At 40.9% G+C, this 27,526-nt stretch overlaps 1 protein-coding gene across 1 annotated transcript in view; it reads right to left on the bottom strand.

The window, feature by feature from the left end:
• Positions 1–27,526, bottom strand: part of RYR3 (ryanodine receptor 3) — a 529,413-nt gene that overhangs the window by 318,911 nt on the left and 182,976 nt on the right. Inside the window, exons 3-4 of the mRNA XM_084776329.1 lie at positions 22,478–22,585; positions 15,809–15,829 (exon numbers count right to left, since the gene is read on the bottom strand). Of these exons, the coding sequence (XP_084632455.1) occupies positions 15,809–15,829; positions 22,478–22,585 (129 nt within the window). The remainder of the gene's footprint in view (positions 1–15,808; positions 15,830–22,477; positions 22,586–27,526) is intronic.

Below are 27,526 nucleotides of genomic sequence, written 5' to 3'. Positions count from 1 at the left end.
GCATTGGAAATTTCTCTCTGGGAGGCCACAGAGCGAATGTGTTAGGCTCTTTGATCTGTCTTACAGTCACCAGTCACACTTCACATAACTTTTAAGGAAATATGTTCAAAATTTTGAAATAATTCTTACCCTAACAGACTGTACATACATACATACATACATACATACATACATACACACACACACATATATATATATATATATATATATATATATATATATATATATATATATATATATATACACTAGAGGCTAGATTTGACTGGCTAGCTGTAAGTCCCCAAACGTTACCCACCTGAGCTGCCTCCCATAGAGCCCTCTGACTTGGTCTATCAGGAGCATGCTCCCCATTGCTTCTGCTCTAGCTGTTCTGACTATTCTGCATTGTTTACATAACCTTGCTGCTGCCCACAGGGCCTTTGCACATGCATTTCGCTCTCCCCAGGGCATGCGAACATTCTTCCAATGCACTCACGACCTGACCTACTGCTGCTACCTTCTGCTCAGTTCTTTCCCCCAAATACCTCATTACAGAAGTCTCCTCTACCACTCCTTACAAAAAGACAGTCTCACTCGATCACAGTCTTCTGCTTTATTATGAGGACATCAGAAAGAAGAGGCATAGGAAATTTTAAAAACTTCCCAGACTTGCCTTGAAAGTGTGAGTTGGAATCTGAACTTGGGACTAAGAACAGATTCTACTAATTCTTTTGGTATCAGCCCTAGACTAGCATTTCAGGAAAGATGTCACATCTTACATAAAGGATGCATACATCTGTTCAGGGGGTACTGCCTATACCTCAAGGCTGTGAGACTAGTTTGGGTGGTAGTCCTATCCCTGCCATGAGTGTCCTTGAATGACACCATTGGCAGATGGATACTCTTGAAGCCACCTTATAATGTCGGAGTACATGAGGGAAAAGCTGTTTAAAGTTCCTGATTCTATGTCTAGAGGAAGAATGTTACACTAGACAATTAAATCATATCATCTGTAATTTGAATATTAACTTTCCATTATTGACATTTGTTTTTGTAGCTTCCAAAGACCAACGCCTTTCATGAACATAAACCAGAAGTCACAACGATGGAGGCAGAGAGTTTACCTTCTATCCAGCTATGAATACGTCAAGACTGAGATATATGCAAACCAATGTGCCCTGTATCCTGAAATGTTCATTTCTACTTTGGGGGCACCTAGGACTTAAGAAGCATTCCAAGACCCCAGGATGGCTTCCTGATGAATCTGCTGTGGCCCACCACAAGTCAAGGGCCATGATCCTGGGATGCCCTGCAGAGCATGGCATTTCTGGATGTGCCCGCTTTGATTTTTCTCTTCCTTGCTCATCCCACATCTCACTTTGTTCCACCTAGGCTATAAAAGAAAGAGCAGGTCTCTCTAGAAGATTGCAGGTCACTGTAGAGGCCTTTGCCCTGTACAGGAGGCATGGATTTTTTTAGATATAAGAGAGCTAAGTAATAATGGTGCCCTATAAGTAGAGGACAATGAAAGCAAATAAGCTAAACAAGCTAATTGAATAGCAGCAATATGCTAAGGCAGGTAGCCTAGCAGAGTCAGCCAGCTCAGTTATTTTAACACAAATAGGTTCAACTCATTACTTGTAAATTAATAAGATTTTTAATAGTTTGCTTACGTGAGTAGAACCTTTGAGGAGAAACGAGACATTATTAGATAACATTTCAGATATGAAGAAGTGGAAAGGTATACTTTGGTATATAGAATCTGAAAAATAATGTTTGTAGTTGTTTATTCTGCTAAGTTTCACTAATAGATTTTGTGTTGTTTAAGTTAAGAGTGTAGCTTGGGGTTCAACAGAACTGTTACTGAAATTAATGCTGAAATATGAACACTAAGAAATTTTGGTTCTGAAAGGGAACTTTTTATAAACTGTCTTTAAACAAAATTGGCTATTTCACTCTGCTACAGATTCATAAAGAAGCATATGGCTGGCATAGACAGTCCATATAGATCTGATAAGGTGAACCATAGTCTATAAAGAAGCAGTTCCTGTACAAGCAAGAGGCAGGATTGAGCTATGTCTCTTGTATGTGGCTAGCAAGTCAGACATTGAGCAATGGTCAATGAGAGGAGGAGAATGTCAGATCTTGGATAGTAAAAGAGTTCAATATTCCACTGTAAAATTAAGTTATAGAACAACCAGCATGTAATAATATAGTCTACATCCTTTGCTGTAGTCAAGTACATCCTAGAATTGCCTATGCTCTGAGGTAACATGAGCATGCAAAGTAAACAAAAGGCAGACATGACTGTGTCCAAGTCAATGAGCTCCAGAAAAGTGGAAACTGAAACACTTAATAGACTACACAAAGACTTCGTATCACAGTGACAAAGGGCTTCATACGTCACTGAAAGGTGGTAGAAAAACAAGCTTCAACTAAAGAAAAAGGTATGAATAAATGATAGCAATCAGAATTAAGTGAAAACATAGGGAGACATTTTTTATTTCTTTTAATAATGAAAGAAATTGCAATTATATGATCTTGGCTATATTGCTTTATATCTACAAAATATGCAAAAGAAGAAGGAAAAATGCTGTATGAAGCGTAGTTTATAGCCCTTTTGCAAGGCAATATGGTAGTATATAAAAAGAGCTACAAAGAAGTCTATAACCTCTGCCATAATAGATTTACTTTGGCAAATAATTCAAAAGGAGCAAGAAGGAATGCACACAGCTGTGGCAAAGGCCTTTTAATGGTTGTAACAAAACACAAGAAAACCTGACAAGAATATGCAACAGAAATACTGTGTAGTAAATCATGAGGATTCTTTAGGATGCTCTAGCCTCTGACCATTAAAGGCTGCAATCACCAGAAGTAGGTAAGAACAAAAAAATTTTATGATACAGCATTGTGACAGGATGCAGAACACAAAGTACTTTCAAACTACTGCTTGTATTTACACAAAAATAAGAAAATCTATAAAAGTGAAAGAGCCAGGACACAGAAGATGGCTTAGCCAGCCCAAATGCTTGCCTTGTAAGTGCAAGGACCTGACTTTTGACCTTTAGAACCCATGTAAAGCATGTTAGGCATGGTACCGAATATGTGTACTCTTGGTTCTGGGAATTAGAGGCAGGTGGAGTTCTGGGGCTTGTTAGACAGCTAGCATAACCTGCCTAGTATGCCTTGGTTCAGGGAGAATCCCTGTCAATAAATAAATAAGGCAATTAATTAATTAATTGTGGATAGCATCTGAGGAACAACACCACTGGCCTCCAAATGCACGTGCATGTGTGTGTGCACACACACATATGTCTGTGCCCCTGCACACACAGGTGCTCATGTACTCATGAGGAGGCACACACATATACACACATACATATATATCTGCAGATATACACGCTCACCCTTCCCATGAACATGCACACACATATGGATGTTCAACAGCACACACAGCTACTCACACGTGCATGAACATGCACACATGTGCACATTCACACATGCATGTGTACCTGCACACACTCACACACACACACACAATCAAACAGCCACTTTCACTGTTGCAGAACTAATGAATTTTATCACGCTCTAAATTTTTCTTTAACACTCTTACCACATCACAATTTCAACAAAATGCATACATATGTGTATGGGGACAACATGCTGCATATATTTAGAGAAATGGACTTCCATGAATGTACTTAGTTGGTTCATTAAACCTTAAAGATGTGGTTTATTTACGAGTCCTCAGTAAATGACCTGCCTGAAAGGCAGACAGGGATGCACTACTATTCTACCTGCTTTTAGATCCTGTCTCTAGAGTGCTATGCTCCAGTCTGGTGTTAGAGGAAAAACTCAGAGAGGAAGTCCCTATTTAAGATACCTGAGCTCTCCTTATTTTACAGAGTCTCAGCTCTAGATCTTGTGGAGGAAAGTCTCTTACCGTGAGGTTCCCCACCACTACCACACATGGGTTCCAGACCCATCAGCTCATCTGAATCTGTAGGTTCGTCTCTTTGGATTCCACTCTCATTTGGACACTGGGTTCTCCACAATTCTGTGCTTCTCAGGATTGCTTTGTGCAGTTATCAACTGCCAGACCTGTCTTGCCTTACAGCCACAGGCTTGAGGACCACCAAGTCTGGCCAAAGTCCCAAGACTTCAGTCCAACAAGCTTTCTTCTGTTGAGGGTAGACAGATATGGTGAGCAATACCTCTTCAGCTCTGAGGACACCAAAGGATCCAATGAGAATTTTCAGGTAGGTCTTAGTCTGTGAATGCCTAGAAATTGGAACAACTATTCCTCTTTAATTACAGTGAAAGACAGACTTGGCTAAAAACATACCAGAACTCAGAAGGCACAATTCACAGACAGGACGGTCATGAGTACAGGTTCATATAAACCATAATTAGGAGCCAGAGCCAGCTAATGAGACAACAGGAATTCAACAGGTCTTCTATGGGCATTATAACTCTATTTGAAGTCCATGTGTGCTCCAGGAAATGCAAAGATAGGGAACCTAACTTGCATCTTCTTCACTGTCAGACCCTCTACTCAGCTATGTAACTGCCAGAGCCCGTATTCCCTGGGCTGGAGAAAGATACCTTCTCCCCTCTAAAGTTCTCTACCGTGAAGGATCAATAAAAAACATGACATGGGAATAAGGCATCCACTTGTAATTTGACACTTGACACAGCAGTCTGCAGTACCTGAGATGCTGGCTGCAGAAAGCAATGGGATGGAATCCTGAAGAGTTTCTCTCCTAAGATGTCCTCTACGTGCATGTGGGCAGCTCAGTCTGAACAGTGCCAACCCTCTGGATCAGTGGTTCTAAACCTGTGGGCTGTGACCCCCCACAAGGGTCACATATCAGATATTTACATTATGATTCATAGTGGTAAAATTACAGTTGTGAACTAGCAATGAAGTAATTTTATGGTTGGGAGTCACCACAACATGAGGAACTGTATCAAGGGTCGCAACAGTAGGAAGGTTGAGAACCACTGCTTTAGACACTTGCTTTAGTATTTGAGAGAAGGCCTTCATATTCTGGGCATCTTCCAGTGCCTTTTAGGATATCAATAAAAACCCAAATCATGAAACAGAAGCTTAGTGAAGTTCTGGTAAGAGGAAGGACGTATAGCATCCAATAGCCCCAGTTTCCTGAATCCTGCTTTCACAGCACTCTCATTTGAAGTTAACTAATGCTAAGGAACCATTAGGCTACACTTCACCTTGGGCTAAAATGGACATAGCATCTGGTGGTGCAAGCTCTATGGAGATCATTACTCCATCTGCTTCTAAGCTGTTGTCCCAAAGCAGCAGGGTGACTGAGACCCCTGGGAACCTCACCCCCCACATCCCACTGCTGCCCTCTCCCTACCTCTCCATACCACACCACTGAACATGGCCTGAAAATAGGGCAGAGAGGCGGCTCTCCCACGACCCCCTTTTCTTTTACACACAAGCATTTTTACTGCTAAACACATTCGATAATCTTCCCCAATGCATGCCTGATAATATATCCCACATTCATCATTTTCCTGCCTTATGATTAATTAAATCCAGCCAACACTTTGTTTTGGAAGTACCTAGGGTGATTTTTTTCTGGATAAGAAGATGGTTCAAGGATTTAGTTAATGTAATTAATTTTATTTTATTTTTTAACTTTAAAAACTAATTTTACTTATTTTTTAAAATTAATTTATATATTCACTTTACATCCCAATTGTAGCCTCCATGATCTTCTCCTTCTGGTCCCACCCTCCCTCCCTCTTCACACTTTTCTCCCTCCCTCTTCACACTTTCCTCCCTCCCCCCTCCTCTACCCCTCAGCAAAGGGGAGCCCTCCCCCACCTACCCCTCTCAGCATATCAAGTTACATCTTCTTCTATGGTGACCTGGCAAGGCAGGCTCACCAGTGGGAAATGATCCAGAGGAAGTAGTTAGAGAGGGAACTGGATAGGAGAGGAAGTGCTGAGGGAAATGAGTGTGGGGACCAGATGCCATTAATTTTATAATATGATGAAAGTATTCTAAGACAATAGCCTTGAATGCCAGAGTCTAATTCAAGAAACTGAGAATTCTGGATTATTAGTGTCAATGGAATATGGATATGGAAGAAAAGGGGGAAACAATTCTAAAAAAAAAAAAAAAGTAATTGGCTCATGTCTTTCCAAAGTATACTTGTCATTGGGTGCAGAAACACACAGCATGGGGGTAGGCTCTTCCAGGACGCCAGCCTGGCATTTGTTGTGCTTGGAAGTAGTTCGTGGGGAAAGGATAAATTTTCTTGGGTCATTAGGGTCTGCTGCTGTGGAGACAGAGTTGGTTCTTTTTCAGAAACCAAATGCTCTGACAACAATCCCTTAGGTTGTCTGGCTAAAGACAGTAAAGGAATCTTTCTTCCAAATCTTCAAAAGTAAGGCTTGGTTGGTGGAAAATGAGATGATTTAAAGCAAACACTTATTGCATATGAAGCCTTGGGCTCAAGTCTCAATGCTGATAGAAGTTTTGACTTCTAAGCATTGCTGTAGATGTGTGCAGCCATTTCCCCACTCCCTGTCCTGAGCTACTGTGGCTGGTGAAATGGCACTGAGGTCCCTGGTAGGCCTGGGACGTAACAAGGACAGCACCTGAAGCAGGAGGGTGAGCAGTGGGCTGCTCCAGTGTGGCTCTTCTGAGATGATGCCACACTTTGCTTTGTGCATATCTTGCTACCGGGAAAGCAGACCACTGGGGTGGCTTCTCTAACACACAGCACTTGCTTTAAATGAACAAACTGACAAGGGGTATTTGTCAAGGTATTGGTGACATTTAGACCGATGACAAGTATACTTTATAAAGAGATGAGCCAATTACTTATTTTTTTTAATTTTTTACATTACTTATTTTTTAATTAGAAGTAATCTCTCCCCCCTTCTTCCATATCTAACAGATTTGTTAGAATCAAATACTGCCAAATTCATTCTTCACAGAAAAGGACCCACCAGCCAGATTTGCCTTCAGGCACTGCTTTGATTCTTTTTTTTTTTTTAAAAATATATTTTATTAATTTATTCATATTACATCTCAATTGTTATCCCATCCCTTGTGTCCTCCCATTCCTCCATCCCTCCCATTCTCCCCTTACTCCCTGCCCCTATGACTGTGACTGAGGGGGATCTCCTCCCCCTGTATATGCTCATAGGGTATCAAGTCTCTTCTCGGTAGCCTGTTATCCTTCCTCTGAGTCACCAGGTCTCCCCATCCAGGGGACATGGTCTGAACTACCCATGCTCAGATTGCTGGTGAAAGAGTGGGCCAGTGCCATACAGGGTGAGGACCAGGAACTTTGCCCAATCATTTCTTTTTACCAGATTGAATGTATAACCAATACCTTTTTATCAAGAATCTAACATTTAAAAAGTCAGAGTGCCATAAATTTAAAACTTTAACATTATCTCCATCATTTCTCTCTACTAAAACATTACTGCTTACACCAGGGATTGACAGATTTAAAAATAAGAATAAACTTTTAATCATAAAGCACCTACTACTTACATGCAATGAGTCCTACTGTGTGTAAGCACCTTCACCTATGTGTATTCTTAAGTACCTCAAACCGGCTATATTTTGCTGTCTGACTCTGTTCCTTCCTTTTCTGAAGCTCTTACAACTATTATTTACCTTTTCTTTTCTAACCATCCTATATCAACAGCTGCTCTTTATTTTTTTATCCTTCTGTTTCTCCTGTACTCGCCACACTATCAACTTGCTGTGTAAAGATGAATTCAGGCTGTTTTCTCTATATCCACATAATATGCCTAAAGTCAACTTCATAACCCTGAGCAAAACAGCCTACATTCTCCTAGGAGTACAGCAAGCGAAACTGAGCAGAGACACTAATTCTGTGAGCTCTGTGAACATGCGGCCTGCAGATAAAAGATCAGCCGCTGCTGGGTCTTAGCTCCTGCAATAGAACCAGGCGATGCTCTGAGGGTACCATGCTTTTGGACCCCTTGTGGGCTCATTATGAAAATGGAGTCCTGGATCCCAGCTATAGATCGATGTCCCAAGAGAACTTTACATGAAAACAGAGCAAGAAAAGAAACCCACAACAAAAACCGGGCCTGAGATTCTGATCTCTTGTGTCTGTAGTGGGCCTGTCTCTTAGGGCAGTTCTTATGTTTAGGGGAGATATGTGGATACTAGGGCTTGAATATAGCTCTTCATGCATACCAGGTAAATGTCCCCCATCAAGCTGATTTCCTAGTGTGGCTCTTGGGGTGGCCCACACATAGCCATGCTCAAGATCTACACTTCTGGACATTTCTAAGCCATTGTGGACCCTTCATCCATGGAATTAGCATGGCACTTGGCAATTAGTATAAGTACTCTCTACTTTGATGCACCTTGTTGGACTGATGATAGATTTTTTTTTTTTTACTATTTCTCCAGAGCTCTATAAATGCACCAAACAAATATTATTGCTTCCCCATGGCTTTGATAATTTTAGAACTGATATTATATCCTCCCTGTCATGGCCTCACCTCTGCTGCCATGCCTGTGCCATGTGGACAGACACATAGCTCAAGGCTACCCAGTCTTGACAGAGGAAGAGCTTCAGCCCTCCCTTAATTGCCCTTGATCCACACATCCTCATAGCACTAGCAGTCTTTGGGCTCCTTCTCTACCTGCCTCCTATGCAATCTGGACCTCACTCCTCACCCCTGTACTCCTCAGAGCTTAGGTGGAGAGGCAGACGGAGCTAGGAGAAACAGAGTGCATTAGGAGACAGGGACGGTCACCACTTCAACTCTCTGACATGTGCTCCTCTCAATAGTGGAATCGGTCACCTCAGATCTGAGGCTGTCACTGTGGCTTCTGTGTCTTGCTGGTCCCCAGGCCATCAAGATATGCCTTACTCAGAATTCTGCACTCTCATCTACACTACTCCACTTTTGTCTGTGTCTGCAGAGTTCGTATCTCTCAGAGTCATAAATAATGTAATACTTGGGCAGTCCTTTTACTGGCTGCTTTCAAAAGCCCACCTCCCAGAGACCTATTTTTAGATCCAAATGTTCATTTCACAATTTAGATCTTCCGGGGGAAAAAAACCACCTCATTTTTAAAACAATTCTCTATATCTGTGAATGGAAGCTGGGAACTGGATAAAGCATACACCATCTGATTTATTTTTTTTCCATTGTGTAAAAAGGGAATTTATCAAACTGACAAGGAGAGGATAACATCCTGGCCTGATAGCAAAGCCCAACTTCTTTAACCACAGGCCTCATGGCTTTTTTTTGCAAGAGAAGAAAGCATTTTAAGTGGCATTCTCACAAAGCTCCCCGGGAGTGGGCAGACTACCTCATAAATACCACTGCTCAGAATTTAGGAGAAAAAAATTTAAAAATTCCATGAGGTTAATGAAACTAAAACTCATTTGTATTCATCTGCCTTTTTCCTTTTTGCTTTTTTCATTTGCCCTTTTCAATGGATGAAGGGAAACCAAATCAGTTGTTTCTCAATGGGCTTTGTGGTTACCAGTAATGCAATGTGATGATTTGATACCAAAACGAGCATTGCAACAATCACTTCTTCCCACTGGGTGGGGTTGCTGCAGGTCAGCATCTCCAGAAACTCAAAGGGCAAATATACATGTAGTCTGAAAGCAGCAGTGAGCGGGTAGCCCTCACAGAGAAGCAGAACCAAAGAGAAAGATGAATGGAACTGAAATGAAGCAGACTACTCCTATATCTGGGAATCATTTCACTGCCAATAGCTGTGTACGCAGCTTGAAGATTCAAAAAAGGAAGGCCTCCTTGAAACTCTAGGGCCATGTCAGGAAACCAGAAGATGGAAAGGATCACAGAGGTACTTTTTTTTTTATTAAGTGAGTGGAGGAACACAACATAGTGTAAGATAACTATGGACCACAGGATGTCTGGTATCTAAAAGAGAGCAAAATGTTAGATTTTCATAATTAAACAAGGTATGGGGGAAATGGAGCCTAGACAAATATCTTATTCATTACAGTGAATGATAAACCCATGTTCTTTATACAAATAAAGGCTTATACTACCACTAAGGGGATTTAGGTAACCTTTCTTCTGATTAGACCAAATCCCTTCCAATCTCATGCTAGCTGGGTTTGGCTTGGGACTGGCCAGCAATGAGGCCAGATTCAGCCCTAAAAGTTACTCTCAGTTAAACAAACTCTGAGACCTTAAAGAGTTGTTCAATTTTCTATCATGTTTAAGGGTTCATCCTAAAAACACACACTTGCTTGGATCAAACAGGGAGGCTCAGAGAATATAAGATGCTTGGATTTGGGGATATATCTTGAGTGATATGAAAAAGAAAGATGACACTGACTGACTAGGTAATGGTATGTTGTGAAAAATGGTCATTGTGAACATTTGAGTTTCCAAGCAAAGTTTTGAGGCAGCGTTCTGCAAATTACGCTAACCCCAAATTGAAATTATTTTTTAATTACTAGCTTATAAAATAAAGATGCAAATCAGAAAGGCTGCTTAGGATGTGGGAGAACATTGGGTAGTGTGCTTTAGTCTTGACACTGACTTTGTGTACATGGTGACCTGGCTTGTCTCTTCTTGGCTGTACTTGTTTCTGTTAAGCCAGTATGTACTACTGCAGGTGCTCCAGCTGACACAGAATGCTGTGCAAGGTCTCATGGGCTACAAAAGAAATGGTCAGAAGCCAGCTGGACCTTGCTTCAGGAGATACAGGAACACTAGGGATGTCATATAACCTGACTCAGCAGCTTCCTGCTTAGGAGCCCCTGGGGTGTATAAGAAAATAAAAGTCTGGATTTAGCCTGAAGCTCCTCTTCCTAGATCAAGTTTGCGCATATAAAGCAGATCCTACTGATGCTTCTTGCTTGGGAAGGATGCATATCTCTATGTGTATTAAAAACACAATCATCTTGGGTGGAGATACCTCTGGCATAGCCATTACTGAACAGAGCATAGGAGATGTGAAATATGAAAATCTTTTGACTTTTTTTCCTGACACATTTCCTAAGACACAGCAGTCAGAACACCACCAGAAAGGAGGGGCTAAAGTAACTGGTTTTTAAAGTAAACATAGATTATAAAAACAACATAATACAGGCTACTTTTCTTCTGCTAGAATATATTTTATTAGCGCAATCCAATAAATGAAATTAAAAGATAGATATAAATACATTCCTTTCACACAGGGGGATAAGTTCAAAATGCCATCTTTCCAAATGTTGAGTGATACCTATTGTGCATTAAAAAAAGCTATCTTTATTAGGGAAAAGCATTAAGATGAAGTTAATATATTTAGGAAAAAGTACATAATTATGAACTGACTGACAAAAGGGACTGACAGAATAATACAGCATTTGAAACTCCTGCAAGTAAAATACTAGATGAAGCAAGAAACCAGTTAGAGCTGGATCTGATAAGATCAAAGATTTAGCACTATGAATTGGCTATTTTCCAGTGCCCTGGGAGCAGCAGGATCTAATAAAATCTAATAAAGATTACAGATAAAATCAATACAGTTAGAGATGAGGTCAGCATAGTCTAAGTAGCTCCACACATGGAGAAAGGGTTTGTGTTATTAGAAAAGATTCGGGTTTATGAGAGAAGGGTGGGAGGTCCATGCAGTAGGTTCAGTTGATGCTGTCTTTAGGAATAAACCTGGGAACACTACAGAGCTTCTGTTTCCCCTGCTGAAAACAGCTAGTAAATTATGTCTTGTACCTTGATTCCCACACCTAGGGTACCCATCCAAACAGATGCCTACAAGGAGCGATGATGGTTTGGGAAATAGGAGTTGTTCATTCACTTGGCAACCCGAGTCAAATGTCTTCGGCCATAGAATTATCACTCCTGGTATCTACACTCTTCCTAGACTTTCAGAACCTTTCCTGGGTTCTGTCTATCATGAAAATATGCTGGATCTAAACATGGAGTCACAAACTTGATAACTGAGAAGAGAAAAAGGGTTTGATATGCTTTGCTGTTTGTTCAAAATTCCTCCTCTATCCTCCAGGGTTAGGACATCATAGTTTACGCTGGCATAGAGACTATTGGACCCATTTCTAGGCTGAAAGAATATGCATTTGAGGCACTGGAGCATTAATTCTGAAATCCAGGTAAATTCTAAACTTGGATTGGCATTTAGAGATAGTCTTCCCTAAACTGGCATGGAAAAAAAGCCCATGGGGAAGAGAAAATGTAAAGTCGCTAGGGTAGCAAAGAATTGAGACACAGTTGCTCAGGCTGCTGGGATGAGGTGCGCCACATCCTTTGCGGCTGCGCTCTGAATTGCGCAGAGCAGAGTGAAGCCTTTCATTTTAGAATATCAACGCCACAGCCTTCTCGGCATGGCTGACTCAGTAATCACAGCTGAGTTATCTGTACCTATAAAAAAGATAAAATCTCGACATTTCTGTACTTAAGAAATAACTGAACACTTCTAAAAACAAGTCATAATTTTAGAAAGCAGTTGAGATAAATACATAGAAAAGCAGTATGTTCTGCTCAACTTCCTCAGAGCAAAGATAAGAAAACAGCAATATCAAGGAGCAGTCTCCCCACGAATTTACATCTCCTCCTCCCCCTGCTCCCAGATCAGGACCAGGGAAGTCAGCAAACGAATGGTCTTCTAAAGCAAACTCAGAGGGCCCATTCTTTTTTTAAAAAATATATTTTATTAATTTATTCATATTACATCTCAATTGTTATCTCATCCCTTGTATCCTCCCATTACTCCCTCCCTCCCATTTTCCCCTTACTCCCCTCCCCTATGACTGTGACTGAGGAGGACCTCCTCCCCCTGTATATGCTCATAGGGTATCAAGTCTCTTCTTGGTAGCCTGCTATCCTTCCTCTGAGTGCCACCAGGCCTCCCCATCCAGGGGACATGGTCAAATGTGAGGCACCAGAGTTCGTGTGAAAGTCCCCACTTGCCACTCAACTGTGGAGAGTGTCCTGTCCATTGGCTAGATCTGGGTAGGGGTTCAAAGTTCACTGCACATATTGTCCTTGGCTGGTGCCATAGTTTGAGCAGGATCCCTGAGCCCAGATCCGCCCATCATAATGGTCTTGGAGGTTTCTAGGACCCTCTGGATCCTTGTATTTCCCCATTCTCCCATGCTTCTCTCACCTAGAGTCCCAATAGGATGTCCTCCCATCTGTCCCACTTTCCTGGTAAGTGAAGACTTTCATGGGACATGCCCCTTGGGCTAGTGTCCAGATATAAGTGAGTATATGCTACTTGACTCTTTCTGCTTCTGTGTTAACTCACTCATTATGATCATTTCTAGCTCAATCCATTTGTCCACAAATTTTGGGAATTCCTTGTTTTTAAAAGCTAAGTAGTATTCCATAGTATAAATGTACCACAGTTTTTTTTTTATCCATTCTTCTACTGAGGAACACTTAGGCTGTCCAAATAACCCAGTTGAGAAATGGGGCTCAGAACTAAACAGAGAATTCTCAGCAGAGGAATATCAAATGGCTGAGAAACACTTAAAGAAATGCTCAACCTCCTTAGTCATCAGGGAAATGCAAATCAAAATGTCTCTAAGATTCCATCTTACACCCATCAGAATGGCTAAGATCAAAAATTCAAGTAACACCACATGCTGGCGAGGATGTGGAGAAAGAGGAACACTCCTTCATTGCTGGTGAGAATGCAAACTAGTACAGCCACTTTGGAAATCTATCTGGTGCTATCTCAGAAAACTGGGAATAGGGCTTCCTCAAGACCCAGCTATTCCACTCCTTGGAATATACCCAGAAGATGCTCCAGCTCACAACAAGAACATTTGCTCAACCATGTTCATAGCAGCCTTATTCATAATAGCCAGATCATGGAAACAGCCTAAGTGTCCCTCAGTAGAAGAATGGATAAAGAAACTGTGGTACATTTACACTATGGAATACTACTCAGCTATTAAAAACAAGGAGGACCCATTCTTAATTCTCTCCTTTGTATGTCAGTCTGTCTTGACACGTCCTGCTCTCCCATGCTCTCTCAGTGCAGGCCCGAAAGAAACAACAGCTAAAGAGAAAATCACCTACTGACAGCTTTCATTTTTGTAAAGAGCTATACTAGCCTCTGCAGAACATGAGTCGTTTTTATGCCCAGGTATTTCCAGTCTTTATTCCTGCTTCCTTCTCTCTAATGTGAACATGTTCTCCAGCCAGACTGTGGCAACTGGGGAGTGAGACACTTGCTACAGGTTCCTACTTAAGTGAAGATCACAGGGCACCCCTGGGATCAGGGGATCTCCGGCATTAAGCTAACTTTTGTTTACCCTAATATCCAAATTAGTGTTCTCACTAATCTTTCACAAAACAGAAGCAAACTATTTTCTTTAGTTTAATCAATTCTCTCTGCAAATATATAATTTAAACTCTGGTAGCTATTAAAAATGAATTACACGATCAAAGAAATTGTCTAATAAATAAATGGAAGGGTTTCTGTTCTCTTAGGGTTTCTTGAATTCTAAATGTACTTTACTGGTGAAAGGTAAGCAAGCATCACAAGAGACTGCCCTTAAATCCACATATCTAACAATTAATGGTCATTATTCCTCCTAATGGAGAATCCAGTTTCTACAGCCATGCTTCAGACTTACCACCACCCACCTCACCACGCAAATACTTATCTTTAATTCTGTAAAAAACCTCCCATGAAAACAGATCAATACACTGAGAAAAGCTCAGATACCCAAATTCTGCTTTTTATCCTCCATGGAAGTTTAATAAATATGTTTAAATCTTTCCCCTGAAAATATGTTTAAAAGAAAAAGAAAAACAGAAATTTTGTTTTTCTTAATCAGAAAGCCACACTTTCTGAGATGAGTATGGTCACGTGACAAAGCTGTTCTACCAGCGTTTCAATGTCCACAGCAAGAATGGCAAGAAGCCCAAGGTTCCTGTAAGGACTGGCAAAGCTAAATGTTATCACGGTTGCCAAGACACCATCAGGACCACAGAGGCATACTGGTCTCATGTGCAGTGTTAACTTCAGCAGAGGATGCTATCATCACAGAACAGGCAATTACACTAAAGCTGCAGCAAGAATCACAAAGTGGAGGATCTTAGAAGATCTGGAGCTTTAAAAATTCTGTGCGTTTTTCACTTGAAAATGTTTCTATGGGGATATGAAGAAATGTAAAAAGCTAGTTAACCTTAATGGCTATTCTTAATTGTTGACATTAACATTTGATTGTTCTGGTGGGTCACTTTGGGAGATATCACATAAGAAAAAAAAAAGAGAGAGAGAGAATACCAAACTAGCTTTTTTCATTTTTATTATGAATTCCAGCCTTATGGATGAGCAGAGCTGGAGTTGCATAATAGCACCAGAATGTGAAGCATCCAGAAGCTTGAATGAAGGCACGGCTGCACACTTCTGCCACCACGCCAAGTTGAAATTGAAGGACACAAGCTATCTATACCACATCAGGAAGAAAAAGGAGAAACTTTGAAAACAACTTTTAACATCTTGAAGGGGGGAAAAACCTGACAAAAAATAAAAAATAAAAATAACAAAAACACTAAAACCAAAACATGAGTCCACAGGCAAGCTGGTCTCCCAGTTGCAAAGCAATGGTAGAACAAGCTGCCTGCCTGGGATTGCTAAGTGTGCAGCCACCTCTCAGCTCTACAAGATTGAAATGTGTGGTGCAGTAGTATTTTCTTTTTCAAATAGCAGAAGCACATAGAATGGAAATGTCCCGAACACTTAACAAGTGAAAGGCCCAGCTCATTACAAACATAGCTGGAGTCAGCTGTCCATGCAAAGTACATGTATATTAAGGAGGGAAAAACATACCCATTCCGAGAGGTCACTGAGCTAGCAAAAATAAGAATAAAACAGTGAATGGATAGTTTAGTGAGCACAGGATTTGCTGAAAGCATTCAACCCATTTGAGGAATTGGCTGAGGCTGCTTACAGGAAACAAACAGAACACAGGGAGAACCAAGTGGGTAGAGATGCCCAATCTGTAAACTATTTTACTTTAGCCAGAATAAGAAGTATCATTATGTACTAAAGTATGCTGCTGTTTTTCCTTTGTTTAGTGTTGATGTCACTAAGAAACAGTAAACACACAAAAGGGTTGTAGCCTGATTCCAACTTTCCCACAATGCTATTCACACTAGAAAAATCTACCCAAGGAAAATGGTCAGTCCCTATACCAGGCAATTTGAAAGTTCTTTCTCTTAGAATTGTTGTAATGAATAAATCCACTTTTTTTAATTAAAGAAGCTTTTTTACTGTGAAGTAATATTTTCAAGATAGAATATTTTAAGTAAATACCATGTTATCAAAAACCTAGTCTAAAAATGAAATATGAGTTAACAATTCATTTCTTCATAAATATCATGTTACCAAGGAAACATTTAAATTCATCCATCAGCACACAATCCCCAAATCACACCATAACTTGTGGAAGAATAGTGAAGAAGTACAGGGTAAGAAAATAAATACATTTGGACAACTTGGTGTGTGAAAAAAAAATCACAGAACCCTTAGTTGGTAGTCCTCTCATTTATAACAAATATTTGATTTCTCAAAAGTAGTGGCTTGCTTTTTGGAGAACCAAATCTTATAGAAAGTTATGGATAACTCTTCATCTGTATAGGATGGAATAACTTTTCATCTGTACAAGATTTTCCAGGAGAACCAGGTTTCTGAAAGTCAAAGTATATAATCAACACTTCCTCCCTTAGAAGTGCTGTCCTGGGTGGACTTTGGAAGGTGATCCTTGCTCACACCGAAGGGAAAAAGAACCAACACATTTGTTTATTCTATCTAAATGCAGGAGTCAAAGCATTGCACGTGATGGCTGATATGACCAGGTCATTCCCACAGGGATTCAGTGATGGGTTATAGCCAAACAGGTATTCCAGAGGCAGTGAGGTGTTGACACCTTCCCATTTTAACACTAACAACCATCAGGGATTGGACATCTAAACAATGTCCTCTTTCAGAAGTGTCACAACCAAAGCCCCAGATCTGTAAGAGATTTGCCTGGAATTATATTTCCAAGGGGTTTCCATGTTAGGACCAAGCCTAAACCTTCTGTTTCTCTGCTTTGCTGTCTGCCACAGGTGAATATGCAAGGGGAATTCTAGTGCAGGGCAGATCTAAAGAGCAGGCTTTGACAAGTATCTGTAGGTAAGAGCAATTTACCAAGAGCTTTGTTATTCTGTGAATATTATTGGTTTCATAATAGGAGTTGATAACCAGCTCCAGATTACGAAATGAAAGACAGCAGCTTTCAGAATCACTGTGACTGGTTTTCTCCCCTCTAAATAAAAAGCAAGGTCAAGTAAAACTAATTAAGAATTTAATGGAATAAGACATGCTACCATTGCACCATGAGGTCTTCAGTTAAGAACGGAAAGAATTGAGGGATGAAGGCGGTTGTCCTCCGACCAATACGCCAATGGCCCTGGGAAGGAAATAAGGGTCCCTAAAAAGGCATCAAGGCAAGGATTTGAACAGCCTGCAGCAGTGGCTCTTTACCAACAAGTACTAAAAAATCCATATTTTTATACCTACTATGGCTATTCTGGTGTAGCCTGGCTATCCTGCTTTAAGGCTTTGGTGTACATTTAGGCAAGCTGGGATTTTATCAACATAGGAACACAGGTCATCTTGTATTTTTTCTACAAGAAAAAACTTTATGAAGCATTCTGAGGGCGTAATGAATTACCTGTTGCTGGAGGTGAACCACTTTATGATTTACTTCTCTTTTTAAGAGATGTAACAGTTTTAACAGTGTAAATGGGCATCACACTGATTCACAATTATGCACCCAATTTCCTCCATGGGTCTTTTTCTCATCCTAATAAAATATATTCTCAATATGAAGTTTTTCTCTGACAATTAGAAGAGGGACACACACACACACACACACACACACACACACACACACACACACACACACACACACACAAAACCCTTAAACTCAGAGGCTAAAATTAGATGACCAGTTGGGATGGCTCCTTCTCTTCTGCAAGAAGAGACAGCAATATATCATACTTTAAGATCTTTTCCATGGACGGCATTATCTACATGTCTATGTGTCATTGCCTGTTCATAAGATGACATGATCCTTGGTGACAGCCCTGCTTTTCAACAGTCATAGACATGTGATCCTCAAGAATGGTCAATGCAATATGAGCATGTCATGTCACATATGAGAATTTCCTTAGCAAATGTTCTCTGCGTGGTATTCCCCACTCTAAGGACAAGGACAAATGAGAAGAACCTGAGGCTCATATTAGAGTTAATGGCTATTGTGCAAGTAACATGTAGCAATAGAGAAGAAATCCTCTGAGCGTATTTATGATGAAGGTTCTTGCAGCGATAATATCTTTCCAAATCACATTTCTGATCATTGTTATGGATAAAGTGTAAAATTCACATTGCAAGCATTGCCTTAATTATATATGAGCAGGTGCATGTATGTACATGTGTATTTACATATGTGTATTCATACATATATATATTTAACCTCTCCTTTTGGTTGTACCGGCCTGGCATTGATGACCCTTGTAAGGAGAAGTGCAGTTAGTAAATGTGTTGAGCATGGGCTTTCATTTCTAGAGGCATTGTACTATGTAATGTCAGAACCTTGTAGTGCTGCTGGGGTTGGGGCTGCACTAGGTTTGAGATGTACCTGGCCATTTCGTAAGAAACACATTCCTTTGATGCAGTGTGAAATTTCATAAAAATCTGTAATAGGACGCAGTGGAGAGGTGAAGGAAGAAGCTGCACTGCTGTCCACTCTGAGAAGCAGCTGTGGGCACCGACCACTCGGCGTGGAAGGCTCCATTTTGGGGAGGTAGCAAAGGAGGCATAGGAAAGAAAAACAAATTATTCTAGAGATCACCTGGTCAGAATTGGCAGGACTGAAAGTCTACCTGTATGACTCTCAGGTGTGCTGCGGTACTATAAGTTAAGTGCTTTTGGAGGGTGAAAGGATTGGGACTTGGAGGAAAATGGACGTTGTCCTTGCCTCCACATCATGCTAGATACCCATGAATATTCCAGAAGACTGAGGTCAACAAGCAATGTGAAGATACTTTAACATTTGCATGCATGCATTTTTTTTCTTCAAACACCTGCCATAGAGTTGGCCTCCTGTCAAGTGTCTATGCTTTAGTAATTTCCCCAGAATAAAATTAGGTAAGATTAGATCAGGAGAAAAGTGATCCAAAGGTGAGATTAGCTTGGGCACGCTCTGAAAGGCGCCGGACCTCTTTGCCCAGAGGCGCTCATAATTAATTCTCCCTTTCAGCATACAGCTGGATCTCACATGGCACTCACTGTAGCTAAGGACATTTCAATAATAATTCTCCACTGTTAAATTTGGCTAGGCACCTTTGTTTTCTTTCTTAGCAAGAGAGATGGCTGCAGAATGGTAAATCCTTGCAAAAGGGCTTCTGTACACTCATCGCATTAAAGAGCAAACACCCGAAATCATTTTTTAAAAAATGCCCAGTTGCTACACAGCAGTGAACAGGTGCAGCACACAAGGACCAATTTTTGACTAGAAGGGAAAAAAATTACACTCTTCCAGGCATTCTGTTTGGTGGCAGTTGTGATCATTACTGAAAGTAATACCTATTTAAAAGCAGTAAATGGCTATTTCCAAACAGAATGGGATGTCATCAAAAGGAGGCAGCATCCTACTCACACATCCCCGGGCTCCCCTGAGTCTCATTATGCTCTGTCGTGTTAGCTTGCTTCCTGCTTTATTCCTTCCTTTTCATTTTTTGAACTTCTTTTTCTTCTCTGCTGAGTATTATCTTCTAAAATCAAATTAACAGCTAATAGTAAATGTGCACAGTCACTTCAGGAAAGCAAAACAAACAGACTCAGGAGACTGTATAAAAATAGCACTTCTCACACTAAAGACAGAGCCCAGATGGAAGCATGAGAGGATGGCAAGGAGCTTCTAGTGCCTGAAGCTGTCATCCAGGTAAGTGTTCTGTAGAGTCGCCAACGGACACGCAAACTATAATAATTCTAAGGATACCATTCCCGTCTGTGTTCCGTCTCTTAGAAAATTCTTCCCCTTCTGTCCCTAAAATTTCCAGTGAAGAATAGTAATAATAATAACAAGAATAAGATAGGAAATAACTGTTGGATCTTGTTTATATTTGATAAAATAGCACAAAAAAGCAATATGATAAATTTTGGACACTGAACTCATATTACAACTATTACCGAATGGATAATTAATAATACAATGTTCATTTATCTTGAATATGAATTTTCAAAAGAGGAAATTCCTTCAGTGAGGTTGAACATATAGTTATCTAAATATTGTAAATAACAGATGCATTTTAAAAATACAACTATGCTAAAAAAAAAAAAACCCCTTCTGCTGTAACGTAGCTGGCAAATAAGACAGCTTGGTTAGTATATTACAGGACTACAGCTTCCATTTCTTTAAGTTTGTCTTCTTCTTTCATTTGGAAAATAAGTTGTTACTCATCTTATTTTGGATTAACTCTGCAATAAAGAAGTTTACCTTCTTGTTTATAAGATTCACAAAGTGATTCAAGCTAAATGAGAAATACCAAGAAGCCCTTTGAAATATTCCCTTTGAACATAACAGGAAAAGGCAATAACCAAGGAATCATTCTGGGCATCTCTCTCAACTTAACTCTCTCTATCTATTCCAGGTCCATTGAGTGGATAGGATTGGATAGGTTTTATTGGGCACTGACATGGGTGATGCTTAAGATCAGTCAGTTCTCTCATCAAAGATATTTGCATATGAATAATCTTAGAAAAAGTATAAGCACACGTTTTATTGTTGTTCCTACAAGCTGGCAGTGCTTGCGGGTACATGGAGACACAGAATGCTGAGGTCAAGGCAAGGAGGAGGAAGTGAAGCCAAAGGAGGTGAAAAAAGGACATCACTCGTGACAATGCTCTAAGAAAGAGAGATGTATCATCACGGTGTTGACTAAGCCAGATTAATCTAATCAGAAGAGTGGAGAACCACAAACCTTTGGCATTTATGATCCTGGAGATATAGACACTCTTACGATATAGGTAAGAACATTCTGGCTCTAAGCCTTTAGAGGTCTTGTCTCAGATCACATTAAGGGCTGGAAAACGACCAAAATGTAAACACCAGTTCAATCACGTCTGCCATCGCCTTTTCTTCAACCACAAATGTGTATAGCTTTATTAATGTCAAATTAGAATAAACCATGCTTTGGGGAAGCTGCAAACAGCTCCTCCTCAGGAGCAGGAGTATGGCTTCTGGGACAGGAGAATGAAACTAGAAAGTGTACTGAGAGTGTAGAGTGAAGAGAACAGCCGTAGAGAAGCTTAGGGTCTTCCATGCCACACACTTGTAGTGTCGCTGGAGGCTTCTGGGACAATCTAATAGCTAAACTGGTTCCTTGAAGGATGAGGAGGGATTACACCAGGAAAGGCAGAGGAGGAGGAGGAGGAGGAGGAAGAGGAGGAGGAACACAGAGGAAATAGCTGATAGGTAAGATCAGAGGCAAAGAGGACTGGAATGTTGGGGGCAGTGTGAGGAGTTGAATGTGGCTGGGACACTGAGTGCTGGGTGGGTTGCGGTGACAGATGAGGCAGAAAGCCAAATAGGGCTCGCCAAATACTGTAGTGCTGTCAGCTATGCTGAGCGTTTAGAATTCATCTCAAAGTTCCAGGGAGGTGAAGGAATTTAAGACAAGGGAGTGCAATGAATTGGGCATGCATTTTAGAAAAGACTTCATGATGGGTGAGGGGGAAGACTGGGAGGAGGCAGGTAGTACAGAAAGAATGAAGACAGTCAGTAGGCTGTTGCAGCATCCCAGAAGACAATGCCATAGATGGAGCATGGGGAATGGAGATGGGGCACAGACATTAGAAATGAGTATGAAGCCACTACAGTGAAAGTATTTGATGACAGATAGATATAAATGAGCAGGTCATTAGGAGAACAGGAAAATAAAAAATTATTATGAAGTATCTGGGCAATTCTCTGGCTGGAATACCTTCTCGAAGATGAGACGGCACTGTTCCCAGTTTTAGCAGTCATGACAACAGAGTCTTAAAGGAGTCTTGTATTTGCTCGTTATCAGTGAAATCAGCCTGAATTCTAAAGGAGACCTTTCCCAATTGCTGTAACCTGGTTGTGTTCAGCCTAGAGTCATAAAACCTCGGTGGGATTCTCCATGGAAAAGGCACCTGCCTCACAGACATTCTTAGTCTCAAGGTCCTCTTAGCCTCTCCATGTTCCCTGGTAGACTTGGAGTCAAGAGAGGGAAGAGAGAGCCTAGCCGGCATTAGTCTAATATCTGAGGGGAACTGGTCATTTCAAAGTAGAAAGGATTAGAGTTGCTGAGTAAGAGGTATCGACATGGAGGTTTTCCAGCTCTAAATTGGATGAGTGAAACGTCAACTATGCTTTGGGGCTGTGGGGTAAGTGTTCCTGACCCAGGGCACAATTCAGGTACTCACCCCTTCTCCACCATTTTCAACAGTGTTGGCAAGCATTTCTTGCAGTGCTCTGACAGATAAGGACTGTTCCAGCACGAAGTTGCAGACGCAGAGATCTGGAGGAATGAACTGTGGAAATAAAACCAGAGTGAGGATGCCTGCTCATATCAGTCAGAGATCAGTCACAGAGTTCCATCACAAAGGCACCGGCACCTCCAAGCTAAAATGACACCTGGACGGATGAATAGAAATGTAACAAGGTAGCTTTCCCTGAGTCAAGTTAAGATGGGGTTAAATTTGGAGTCTAAAGTATGAGAAGAAGCAAAGGGTCAAGGGAACAGTGCCCCAAAATGTTAGGATCAGCTTGAGTGAACCCTGGTGGTACCTAAGGTTGAAGTACACACACAGCACACACAGTCCTGCTGAAGAAGGGAGAGAGAGAGAGAAAGGGGGGGAAAAAAAAGGAAAGAATCATCTATACTGTGTGAGTAAGACTAAGTGAGGCCGAAGGAAGAAATCCACTGACATCTCAGCCACAAGGATTTACAGAGGAGCACTAGATAGAGTGTGGATTTAAACTAGCATAGCTACTAAGGAAATTTTTTTATTTGTAAAGAAAACCTGGATTTTTGTCATGCATAAGGAGGCAGCAAAGGGATTAAAAGGGACATAAACATAGCTCTGAACAAGGAAGAGTCCACACAAGAGTTTGTGACCCCTATAACAATCATTCTAATTTATTAAGTCACTTGGCCCCGATCAGTTAACATTATGGCATTAGCACTCGATCTGGGATATTTCTCACTAATGGCTAACTCACGTGCTCTAAACACTGCTGGTAATAGCTACCACTCATCAAGTGAGCATCTTTTCCGTGCCAGGCACTCTTTTAAATGTCTGCATACGTTAGCACACCCACTCTGTACAGGCACCAGTATGACAGGCACTCCGAAGGTCCCAGCTGATAGCTCAGGACACTAAGGCACAGGACATTCAGGTCATTTGCATAAGTACTGTATTTGGCTGAGTCAGATTCGCACAGAGAGACTGTCTCTAGAGTTCATGCCTTTAACCCTATACCTTCACCCATGCTAATGAAGAGAGTAAAGATTTTTTTTCTGTAATTAGAACAGTTTAGATGAACAAATATGTATTACATTTCTGTATATACAGTGTTTAATATTAAGAGAGATTAAACAAAACAAAACAAAACCAAGCCATTGCCCTCAGAACCTTACAGTCCAGTTTCACAGTGCACCTTATTCCTCGGGAATACAACCTGTGACTGTCCTGAATGCCCATCCTTCCTTTGGAAATACATCAGCCCCATGAAAATAAAAACAGTGAGAAATGTGGGGCTGCTAGGTAGAGGGTAGACACGGGGCAGTACTAGCACAAGGGACTCGCACAGACAACCTTGCTATGTGAGTAGCTTGCTAGTCTATTGTAAAGCACTTGGCTCAGTCTTCAACATAAGACCTCTTTGAGGAAAAATAATAAAGATAACAAAATGTCTTAACTGACAGAGTCATGACCTCAATCACAAAATCCCGAGCAGTTTCAAACAGGAGTTAGCCATGAAATAGCCAAGGGAACCGCAGCTGTATCCAGGTAGCTGTGTCTCACAGTCAAAATATCCTTTGTTGGTACATGTCCTCAAAGTTGACGTTAGGTTGTTCGTGCCTGAGCATTTCCCGGCATGTGTATTAATGAGTATGTATCCTCAAAAGACCTTGGCTTCTGTGCTTCTGATGGAACGCTCCCCCCCACACCCCCACACCTTTGTGAACTTTTCTAGAGAAACAGAAGAAAAAAAATCCCTAAAAAAGGAGATCATGGTTTGGGAGGGAAAAGGGGTCACCTCACCCCAAGCACCATCCCATCTACCTCATAAATATTCATAAAACCTTTAAAACAGTACACAGCACAGAACCACTGTGCTATTATTCCTGCTCTGGGACAGCCCACTCTAATCTCTCTTTGGAGTGCTTGCTTTGCTAAGTAAACCACTTAAACCTTGTCTCTAACTGCATCTCTCTGTTGAGGAGAACAGAAAAGCAGCTCCTCAACTTCCCACCGTCTGTTCTTCAAATAGGAAACAGCAACTGACAGCTCTTCCTAATGCTTCAAAGTAGGCAAAGCTGTTTCTATGGAGTCTGGTTTAAAGGTAAAGGCAGCCCTGTTACTAAGAGTTAGATAACTTCCCAGGCTTGTGTTTTTATTTAAAAATGAAGATAACAGAACTGACTGCTCTAAGTTCCTTTAATTTTCACATGTTTGTGTATGTCTCATCTTTTCCCAACTTCAATGTACTGGAAAAATAAGAACTTGCTGTCCTATATATAAGATGATGTCCTATATGTTGGACCTTCTGGGCATGTTTTCAATAAAGTGTTACAACCCCATTGTTAACGTGTTAATCTAGGAATGGGCCATGCTATACCAAAGGCTACTAGATATGGGGACTTCCATTTTCCACTCCTATTCTGCTAAGGGTTTGAGGGAATGGTTTTCTAGTTAAGCTGTTTCTCCTCAAGGTCTGCCTCATCAGGTATTCTAAAGGCCTAGTTGTCCTGGAATTTTGGTAGGACAGAAATGTCCCCAATTCTCATCACAACAACAGTTTAACCAAGAAGAAAGAATATCACAGTATCTTTATTTCAAAGTTTTTGTTTGTTTTCAAAGTACATTCCCACAACAGGTGATTAACTCATTTTCATGGGACCCAACACATAATAAAGCAGCTGAGCCTCAAATCCAGCAGAATGCATGTAGCACTGTTATAAGTAGTGTGCAATTGTATGGTCAACTATTTCCCTGGAGACTTTATACTGTAAGCACATATCACCCAAAACGGTGTCTCAAAATATGCCATCTTAGGAGATTTTATAGAGGCGTGTCTACCTGAATTTCATGTTAACCATATTAGAAAACAGAAACATCCAGTCTTTCTTCCTCCTTGACTTCTTTAGACCATATGATATGGTGATTTTCTACCCAGAATCGTCTGTAGTTAAAGTTCATATTTGAAAGGGAGCTTTTGGGCTAGTCAACTGAACAGTCTCATTATACATGTCTTTAATAACCAACCTATTTAATTGATTCCTTTCACAACCCCAAGTATTTGAGACCTTTTCTGACATTAGATTACCTGTTATCCCAACCTTTCCTCTTTGTATGTTTGCCTGGAGTGGAGATAGGACCTCTTTTCTCTGCCAGCACTAATTATGATGGAAGGTTGATGATAACATGGACAATTGGCATGCTACAACTGTTTCTGTCCTTTCCCTACTAGTATTAAAATTATCAAGGGAATCTTACTTTCATCAGTGGCACAAGTAGGGACATTTAAGCAGGGGATAGTCTGCATCAGGAGGATGTGTAGCCAATGGGAGAACCTTACAGATGCTTGTGGTTTTGTTTCTGTATCTCTAGCAACGGGTCCCTGTCTGCAACTCTTTATCTCTGGGAAAGTGATCCTATTATTTTAATAGCACACAGTGTAATGAAATGTATGGGCAGTGTCAAGGGAGAGTACCAAGTAACAGAAATATCTGGAGAAAAACAAAATGCGGCTTGTGCCATGAATGAGTACAGAGTCTTCTGACCTCCTATGCCAGCTGCCATCCTTAATTAAACTCCAAGCTGGACAGAGTTCCCACATCCACACCCCTGAAGAATGAGCAAAGGCCACTCACTCATCAAAGCTCATTTGTCTGCAGCCAGGAGAGTCTCCCAGGAGGCCAGCCCATTGTCTCGATGCTCCGGAGCCTGTGCCTCAGTCACTCTGCCTGCCAGACATCAGTCACATATTTGATGATTCTCAGCACGGAGAGAACGGTTCTGTTGACATCTGTTCTGAAATAGTCCCTCATCACTCTCGCAGCCCTGTCCTTAGCCTGCACAAGCATTTCATTTCAAAGTGTCCTACAGAAAACCTTGAGATGACGGGGCCCTGGTAAGCCAGGAACAAGTGTTCATTTAGCCCCACTATGTGTAAAATTATCCTCCTTGCTCTAAAAACTTCCATAACAACATAAATTTTCTGAGGTTTGCTGCACCCTTGCTGGATAGAGAATCTGATGGCACCATCTGAGCTTTCCACATTTCTTTAGGACCCTACAAGTGACACTCCATACTGCAGTCGTAATACTAGTAAAGCCATCAAAGAAAAAAAAAAGAGTCAGGAGTCAAGTACAAGTAGGGGACTCACTCCTGCTCCCTCACAAAGTTAACCAGGGTCTGTTTGAGTTTGCCTAGGTTTTGATGTGCTGAAGTCAGTCTATCTAATAGGAAGTGGCTCTTTGAAACACTGGTCTGATTCTACTTCAGTGCCCTAGTAGTTAAGACCACCCATGCTTGATTCCCCATAATCCTCCAACACCATCCGGGTAAGTATTGCTGATAGTAACTGCAGCTGTGGACAAACTGCACAGGGCCTCCCTGACTGAGCCATCTCCCCAGACCTCTGCTCAGGATTTAACAGATTTTCTTCTCTCACTGTCATGATCTTTTTTTTTTTTTTTTTTTACTTCTGTTAATTCATCTGTTTCACACAGTGCTATATCTCAACGATGTGCCCTTACATGAATAGATGGTCCCCAAAGCAAGTTAGAACCCTCTGCAGAACGACACTATGGTAGGAGTGGCCAAGTTCAAATTTCTGTTGCACAATTTATTAACTAAATGCTGTCAACCAGGTAATTTAGCCTCTCTGCTCGTTAGCTTCCTTCTCTGTAAATAGTATCTCCTCAAATAAACATTCTAGGTTTGGAGAGCTTAAACACTGAATGCAGGTAATAAAAATGAGTCATGAAAGAGGACATAAAGCTAATTGTTTTTTCAGTTATAACTTTGTCATAGACTTTTTTTTTTGGTGGTCAATAAGTGCACAAATTGCGTTCGATAGTGAAAGTGAACAAGGCAATGTGAAGCTCCACAGGTTCAGAATGGCCATTCTAATAGAAGTGCATTAGGATTTATGGACTTTGGGTCTAGTTAATTTCACTGTATGAAGATTATTTATTTGCAAGTTATTTTTAATAAAGTTTTAATATTTTTATAGCTTAA

The sequence above is a fragment of the Acomys minous genome (assembly GCF_964271855.1).
Source record: "Acomys minous genome assembly, chromosome: 3".
Lineage (NCBI taxonomy): Eukaryota > Metazoa > Chordata > Mammalia > Rodentia > Muridae > Acomys > Acomys minous.
Note: the sequence above shows the minus strand (reverse complement) of the source record. Positions and strands in the feature narration are given on the sequence as shown.